At 35.6% G+C, this 9,642-nt stretch overlaps 1 protein-coding gene across 1 annotated transcript; it reads left to right on the top strand.

Annotated features, from left to right (window-relative positions):
• Positions 1-2,650: 2,650 nt before the first annotated feature.
• On the top strand, positions 2,651-5,356 carry LOC125376159 (ankyrin-1-like). The gene has a single exon (XM_048387988.1). It carries the CDS (start codon positions 2,756-2,758, stop codon positions 3,896-3,898), a length of 1,143 nt encoding a protein of 380 aa, XP_048243945.1. The 5' UTR covers positions 2,651-2,755; the 3' UTR covers positions 3,899-5,356.
• The last annotated feature ends 4,286 nt before the right edge of the window (positions 5,357-9,642 follow it).

The following is a 9,642-nucleotide window of genomic DNA, read 5'->3' as shown; positions in this document are numbered from 1 at the left end:
TCCTCTAAAACTGTTTCAACCTGACAACGTTGTTGATCTCTGGTTAAAGAGACCATTGTTGTCCAAAGATAAAGAATCACTTGTTAGAATTCACTCTCAGCATCATGACGTCAGTGTGACCGAGGACTACATAAAAACAGTGGCTACTGTTGACAAAGTTCCCGGATTTCCTCTGCTCTGCACAACTCTGATACAGTCTGTCACAATAGGAGAAAGAACTTTTAGTGACATGGATGATGTCCACATTGAAATACTGGCAACAGAAATGCAGAATCTGAAAGATTATGACTTGACCACATTTGCTCTCCTTGTTACTGTTGTGCTTAATGGTGGTTCCATTAACAAAGAGAAAGTTCCCCCATGTTTGACACAAGTTTGTCAGTACCTCAAGTGTGCACACTGGGAGTTCATGAGTCTCCTTCATCATAGCAAGGCATGTTTTGAAATTTACCTGGCAGACAATGGGGAAACAATAACAATTTCCCACCCGAATGTGCAGCAGGCTGTTGCAAGAGTGTTTTCAATGGCTCATCCTATGGAAATGATTAAGCATGCTAGTGCCAAACAGTTATCAGATATATTCACTGTGACAACAGAGGACATATCCCAGATATCTGCAGACTGGAAAATCAGACTCAACAGGGTTGAAGAATGGAAGGAATTAGGAAAAAGGTTCATTGTTCTGATACAGAATGGAGATCTTGCTGATGTTTGTAGCCACCAAGCGTTCAACATCAAGGCCTTCATTGAAACATTCTTTAAGCTTCAAACGAACAAGAAAATGTCCAAGTTATTACTGACTCAAGACACTGAACATGGATTACCAATGTTATACTGGAGTGTTTTCACACAAAACTCCTTTTTCAGTGAGATTATTATCGAGAAGATGAAAATATTTACAAAAACAAGAATGGAAAATATCATGTCAATGTTTGGAAAAGCCATCAACAGGACCAAGGAGAAAGAGATGTTAGAATCAAGTGCAATAGCCTCATTGTTGGCAGGCAACATGGATGCTTTGGAAAACATTCTCAAAACATTGCCCGAAGACAGTAAGCAAAACGTCTTAAAGATGAATTTAGGCAGACAAACATTTCCCACCACAGATAAACAGCAAGGTAAGCAATTACCTCGTGGTTTTAATTCAATGTCAGCATTTGCTGTTCGTGGAGGGCGTTCTGAAGCTCTTGTGGTGTTGAGAAAACATGTTGAAGATATTGCTGATCTGGAAATGGACCAACATATTGAAAGGGCAATTTTAGAGGGTAATCTAAATATGCTTCAAAATCTTTTGAAAACCATATCCAATATGGGTCTAGAAGAAATAGTGGAATCAATGACTAGGACAGATGATGGCAAGGAGCACACATTTCTCTGTTTGGCTGTTCAAATAGGAAACATTGACATAGTGAGGGAGCTTGTAATGTATGATGGTAATACACATGAGATTGAATGTTGTAAACCACTGCTTGACATATGCCTGGATCAAAATAACCTCCAAGTTGCACAGCTTCTACTCAAGCATGACTCCACAACAGGTGTGACTGATCAAAGCATGCTGATGCCCCAGCTGTGTGAAAAGAACAAAACAGCAGCAGTGAAGCTACTCCTTCAACATGGATGTGACGTCAATACAAGAAGCACAGGAGGAGTTACCTTGTTGCAGATAGCTTGTTTGAGGAAATATAGCGAGCTTACAAAGACCCTCTTAGATTATAATGCTGATGTGATGCAGGTAAATTCAGATGGAAACACTGTTCTCCATCAATCAGTGTGTCACAGTTCAGAAGATGCTGTTGCAATACTTGCAAAATATTATCAAAGAAACCATCAGTTCCTAAACTGCAGAAACAAAGATGGCAATACAGCCCTTATGATAGCCATCAAGGGAAAGGAAGTTACGATTGCAAATATTCTGCTTGAGTATGATGTAGTGGTAAATACTGTCAACAATAACGGAGACACTCCTCTTCACTATGCCTGCGGCATACCTAGTATGGATATAGTGTCTGTTCTCCTGAGCAGGAATGCAGATACAAATATTTCAAACAAGCAAAGAGTGACACCACTGCATGTTGCATGTGACAATGGAGAGTTGAAAAGGATTCAGCATGAGGAGAGTTCGCTTGGACAAAGAACACCAAGGTCACACCATGCAAGCAGTATCAGTGATGAGATTATCAATGTACTTCTAGCAAAAGGTGACACTGTCAATGTGCAGACTGTGATGGGTGATACAGCTCTTCATTATGCGTGCAGACTAAGCAGACACCATGCAGTGGGTGCTCTTGTGAGAGCAGATGCAGACATTAAGGTGCAAAACAAGGATGGTGAAATACCTTTACATCTAGCCTGCAAGATACCATACAGCCCACTGATCAGTTTACTTGTTACACGCCCCTGTGTTGATATGAAGAATACATCTGGAAATACCCCTCTTCATTTAGCCTGCTTACATGATAATACAGGCGCAGTTGAAACTCTGCTGAATATGGAAGCAGATCTGAATGTCCACAACAATGAACACCATACACCATTATGCATTGCACTCTGGAGGAAAAGCCATGGAGCATTGGAGATCATATTGAACAAATACAGAACTACCAACCTCAAGTATGTCATGTGCTCCACAGATAATAGGTGTGCTGCAGCCTGGCTTGCTTATTCTAAGGCTGATCTCTCTGATTACAGTGACTTTACTCTTGTCAAGGAACCAATATTACACCACCTATGTAGACGAAATAATTGGGAGGATATGGAACTTCTTCTTACTCAAGACATTTCCCTGGAGATGATCAATCAATGTCTACATCTAGCTTGCAAACTCGGAAATGTAAGCATCATTAGGTCCCTGTTGCAACATAACGCTGATCCAGGTTCGAGAAATGACCATAACAACACTGTACTACATGTGGCTGTTGCGTCTAATTCAGGAGAGGCTGTTAACGCCCTGATTAAAGGGCATGCTGTCATAAAATACATCAATGGCCAAAACAACAGTGGAGATACTGTCCTACACATAGCGTGTAGACATACAAATACAGACATCATGGAAACGCTATTACAGGCTGGCGCTGATGCTAACATCAGAAACTATTCTGATGAAGCTGCCATACATCTGACTTGCAAACAGAAAGATTCAAACCCTGTGGAAATCCTTTTAGATAAAGGATGTGATGCAAATTCTCTTTCAAAGGGATTATCTCCTCTTCATATTGCATGTGAGTATTCCAATCTGGCCGTGGTTCGGGTGTTGGTGAAACACAAAGCTAACGTTAATGCAGAGGCAAATTTGACAACGCCACTACATGTAGCTGAGAGGCAAAAGAAAGGAGATATTGTTTGCTATCTCATTGAAAACGGTGCCAACAAGTTTGCCAAAGATGTTGACCAACATACTCCTCTTGCATACAGATACTATGTCAATGGCCATGTACACATCACTCCCCATGTCGAGATGCTGTTGAACAAGAGATCAGATGTGAACTGTGCTTTGCCTGATGACAACACAGCATTAATACATGAAGTGAAGGAAAATCACTTAGATGTAGTCAAGGAGCTGATTAGGAGAGGTGCCATCATTGACAAGCATGACAAAGAGGGACGTTCTCCACTCCTAATAGCCTGTTATTTTGGGTTTGCTGATATTGTGAAGTATCTTGTTGACAGGGGAGCATCCATTGACAGTCCTGACGTGGAAGGTCGGACGCCACTTTACATTGCTTGCGACTATGGCCATGCTGATATTGCCAAGTTTCTGATTTCAAAGGGAGCCAATCCAAATTTAGCAAGTGAACATGAAAAGAAAAAGACCCCAAGCGACATCATCAAGAGAAGCGGAAATGTTGAAATAAAACGATTGTACAAAGTGATCAAGCTTCCGAAGGTTCAAGATTAAATGTGCCTGTGATCAAATATATTCTCTGTATTATACTCCTCTTCTTGACCATTATGACCATGGAAATGTAGACACGCCAAGTATTGTGTAGACTGACAAAACGATCCCATCATTGACTTGATAATGTATATACTTGGTCATTTCCACAATGCAGATAGATATGGTACTGAGGGTGAGCTTAAAATCAATGCCACAGAGGTACATGTTGAAACCCCGTTGGTACAGAACCTATCGGGAACCATGAGTAACCTGACAACCAGTGGTTGGCATTCTAAATGGACACCTAGGCCACTGAAGTCTGACACATCGAGAACAAAGTCTCTAGCTCCCGCACTGGTCAAACAAGGGGAACTATGAACAAATGTTGCTTTAGCATCTCTCAAAGGGTGCAATGAACGTCCTTCTTGTATTTTGCAAATCTTGGATTCGATCCATGACCAACGGTCCATGTCATGGATGAAGGATGCAACTATGCACAGCAAATTATTGATACTTACACAATATGGCCATGAGTGTCCCCAGAGTGATCATGTTGTCATCAATTTAGATGTACATACATAAAAACTGTTTCTGTGAAGATACATTATGCATTGGTTTAAATTGGCTTAAAGATGGACACCATGGTCTTATTACTTTTAAAATTAAAATGAATACAAATCCAAAATTCAGTGTACCAATATGTTGCCCAAATACCTTATTACTTGAAGTCATCTTTAAACTTTACAGTAGTTCAATAAGGTGAGCAATCTTTTTACTTTTATTTACCCTTGTCAATCCGAATAAATAAATATATATGATCACATACTTTTACGTTTGAGTACATTTCTACAACGTCTCACCTGACAGGTTCCCCTTGCTGCACAGCACCCCTGAGTTACGCATTTGTAGACTGTTGAATAGGAAGAATATACACGTTTTCGTGTATAAAGGACAAGTTAGGATAAGGACAATTTTTGTCTCACTTGAGATGTCAAAAGTTACAGATAACTGGGATGAGAATGAGTGCCTTCTTTATTTCTTACACATGCATTTTTTGGATGACTAACAAGATCAAATTTATACATATGGCTATAATGAGTGAAAAGGGCTGACTTTTCGAACTCAGGCGAAAAGCTAAATATGAACAAGCCTAATGGAGGTTTTACCATATGTTTATACTGATTTTATCCACATTTCCGAAGAAAATCAGCTTGGTTGAAAGACTTGATCAAGCTCAAATACAAGAAGACACTTCTCGAAAACAGAATAAAAGATCAGTCTTTTGAGTTGTTATAAGTCCAAAACTTGCAGGTGCTGAAAGGAACAAAGTCTTATTATAAATCATATGAACATTTGTCATAACTGAAATAATGCTGTCTAAAAGTTTGGCTCATTTCTTATCCGTGGGGCCTTGTCATGCCTTTTCCATTCACTTTGACTGTAATCTTTCTGCACAATATTATAAAGATCATGGTATTACAGGAGATATATAGGTTTTATGTACATATAACTCAATTAAGTGTAATCTTTTTGTACAATATTATAGAGAACATTTTTGCACATTTGTTGATATCTATATTGTTATTTTCTATTTGAGTGTAATCCTTCTGTTCAATATTATACAGGGCATGTGTGTACATTTGTAGATGGTTATATAGGAAATATATAAAACTTTCATGTATAAATTTCAATTTCAGTTAATCATTCTGCAATATATTATACAGGATGTTTACTATTTGTATATACTATTAGAATATGAACATTAATGTTTTCAATTATTAATTTCTTTTTAGTAAGATTTTCTTAACTATAATATACAGGGCCTCTGTACATATTTGTAGATATATGTACAAGGTTAGAAATAGAAACATTAGTGGCCTCACATAGAAAATCGTCCATATCAAAATTGTTCACATATTTGTTTCAATATAATCTCCTTAGACTTCATTACATTTGCTCAAGCGATGTTCCAGCGTTGCTATCCCTGCCCTATAGCAGTCTTGATGGTCCCCTAAAATGCATCGATGGTAATTTGTCGTTACTGGTTTAAACGCATGCATGTATAATTTGAGTTTAGGGAGGAAATAAGTAAGGAAGAGCAAGTGTTAGATCAGGAGAGTAAAGGGTATGGGGAAAGTAATTAGACGCAAGCTTTCCTTGACAGATTCTCTCAACTGACGTAGGTCTGTGTTCTAGTATTGCCAATCGACAGTCAGACCTCAGGGCAGAGACTAAATCATTATTGTCACCTTACAGTTGCATAACACCTAAGCAATTACTTTCCCAACTGACGCCATCCGCTTGTACTTCTGGGGTCAGGTCCACTGCTGCTCTGACGTTTTGACTTTGAAACTGATGGACCCAGGGCCCCGTTCCACAAAGCGATCTTAGCGCTGAGGTAATCGCAACTCCCATACTTTAACACTGGCTTACAATAGTCGTAGCGCTAAGATCGCTTTTTGGAACGGGACTTGGTCTTCACCTGGGTTACAATTCGCATCAACCATTTGTCAGGGTTCTGCTGCCAACTGGTCAAAAGGTCCCTGGATATTTATATATTCACTCGGGTATGAGGACATGTTTTCGATATGTATTTGATTTACCCTCGTAGCTTTAGAGGGAGTGTATAAAATCTTTTTGCAAAATATTTTAAAGAAATGTTGGCATTTGTAGATAGACATACATGATTTGATTGTTATCTTTCTTCAAAATATTGTATAGGGCATGTTTATATATTTGTAGATGGTTATTTGAGAACATTTAACAAAATATGTTTTAACGAACACAAAGCAATATTCCAGCTATTTGAAAGTAGCCTCGAGTCTGAACCAGACAGACCCATGATTGATATAGCATCGCCACCAAGCCTGACAAATTAATCAGTCAGGTCGCTTGGGGACACAAGCATAGGTTGCTGAGGACCACTACCATTCTGGAAAACCAAAACAGAATTATTTACTTGTTTTGCTAAAGAGCCTATCCAACTATCCAAATTAAGTAAAATCCAAATAGGCTTTTGTTTGAAAATTAACATTTTAAATACAGTCTTGTTTCTATTTTTGTTGAAAGTTAATAAATCTGCTTTTGTGTTCATTTCCCCTGGAATTCAAAGGAATACATGAATAAACGTCATCTCAAACTTTCGTCAGATATACTCTTTTGGTTGTCCAATATTCAAAGTGCAAGAGAATAACCAGTCCACTGACACAGATTCCATTTGACGTAACTGTCAATATAGCTGTGAAAGTTATATGAATGGCCCACTGAAAATCAGTGGTGACACCAGGTGTTCCGAAAACGGTAAGCATGTTCTGCACCCAATAGTTGTTAATTCCCCCCCAAAAAACCCAAAACAAACAAAAAACAAACCAACAACAAACAAACAAACAAACAAAAAAACTACAACAAAAAACAAAAACAAAAACAACCAAACACATGGGCACTTGAAAACTAATCTGATCATGGACCTTTCAATAAAACATTCATGTGATGTGCGAGGTTGTGAATGAGGTAACTGTAAAATGTGTAAACTGTTTGCTACTATAGAATACATAAAATAACACATTCATACAAATTGTCCATTGTCAGGTTCGTTGAATATGCTCATACAGGAAACAATCATTATTATTTGCTTTCAAGGTAACTTTGTTAATAAAATGAACTTATGATATATAATGAACTGTATTCGTTATGATGTCAGGATGGTTTCTTTGTAACTTGAACAAATAGATCAGGAAATAACTTGTTAAATGTGTCATCTTGTTGGGAATTATATTTGTTTACCTAAATATATAGTCTCCAGATTTAACTAATTCTAACCACATTTGTTTGTCATTATATTAGGAATTTTTTCTTTGTAACTTGAACAAATATATCAGTAAATAGCGAGTTAAATGTGTCATCTTGTTGGGAATTATATTTGTTTTCCTTAAATATATATTGTCTCCAGATTTAACAACATCTAACCATATTTGTATGTCATTATATTAGGAATAGTTTCTTTGTAACTAGAATAAATATATTAGTAAATAGCTAGTTGAATGTGTCATCTTGTTGGGAATTATATTTGTTTACCTTAAATATATATTGTCTCCAGATTTAACAAATTCTAGCCAAATTTCTTTGTCATTATATTAGGAATTGTCTCTTTATAACTAGAACAAATATATCAGTAAATAGCTAGTTAAATGTGTCATCTTGTTTGGAATTATATTTGTTTACCTTAAATATATATTGTCTCCAGATTTAACTAATTGTAACCATATTTGTATGCCATTATATTAGGAATAGTTTCTTTGTAACTAGAACAAATATATCAGTAAATAGCTAGTTAAATGTGTCATCTTGTTTGGAATTATATTTGTTTACCTTAAATATTAGTGTCTCTAGATTAAACAAATTCTAACCATATTTGTATGTCATTATATTAGGAATAGTTTCTTTGTAACTAGAACAAATATATCAGTAAATAGCTAGTTGAATGTGTCATCTTGTTGGGAATTATATTTGTTTACCTTAAATATATATTGTCTCCAGATTTAACTAATTCTAACCAGATTTGTATGTCATTATATTAGAAACAGTTTCTTTGTAACTAGAACAAATATATCAGTAAATAGCTAGTTAAATGTGTCATCTTGTTGGGAATTATATTTGTTTACCGTAAATATATATTGTCTCCAAATTTAACTAATTCTAACCACATTTGTTTGTCATTATATTAGGAATTGTTTCTTTGTAACTAGAATAAATATATTAGTAAATAGCTAGTTGAATGTGTCATCTTGTTGGGAATTATATTTGTTTACCTTGAATATATATTGTCTCCAGATTTAACAACATCTAACCATATTTGTATGTCATTATATTAGGAATGGTTTCTTTGTAACTTGAACAAATGTATTAGTAAATAGCTTGTTAAATGTGTCATTTTGTTGGGAATTATATAATTGTTTACCTAAATACATGGTCTCCAGATTTAACAGCATCTAACCAGATTTGTATGTCATTATATTAGGAATAGTTTCTTTGTAACTAGAACAAATATATCAGTAAATAGCTAGTGAAATGTGTCATCTTGTTGGGAATTATAGGTCTACCTTAAATGCATATTGTCTCCAGATTTAAGTAATTCTAACCAAATTTGTTTGTCATTATATTAGGAATAGTTTCTTTGTAACTAGAACAAATATATCAGTAAATAGCTAGTTGAATGTGTCATCTTGTTGGGAATTATATTTGTTTACCTTAAATATATATTGTCTCCAGATTTAACTAATTCTAACCATATTTGTATGTTATTATATTAGGTATAGTTTCTTTGTAACTAGAACAAATATATCAGTAAATAGCTAGTTAAATGTGTCATCTTGTTGGGAATTATATTTGTTTACCGTAAATATATATTGTCTCCAAATTTAACTAATTCTAACCACATTTGTTTGTCATTATATTAGGAATTGTTTCTTTGTAACTAGAATAAATATATTAGTAAATAGCTAGTTGAATGTGTCATCTTGTTGGGAATTATATTTGTTTACCTTGAATATATATTGTCTCCAGATTTAACAACATCTAACCATATTTGTATGTCATTATATTAGGAATGGTTTCTTTGTAACTTGAACAAATGTATTAGTAAATAGCTTGTTAAATGTGTCATTTTGTTGGGAATTATATAATTGTTTACCTAAATACATGGTCTCCAGATTTAACAGCATCTAACCAGATTTGTATGTCATTATATTAGGAATAGTTTCTTTGTA

Source organism: Haliotis rufescens, unplaced genomic scaffold (genome assembly GCF_023055435.1).
Source record: "Haliotis rufescens isolate VD_foot unplaced genomic scaffold, xgHalRufe1.0.p SCAF_7, whole genome shotgun sequence".
Classification (NCBI taxonomy): Eukaryota; Metazoa; Mollusca; class Gastropoda; order Lepetellida; family Haliotidae; genus Haliotis; species Haliotis rufescens.
Note: the sequence above shows the minus strand (reverse complement) of the source record. Positions and strands in the feature narration are given on the sequence as shown.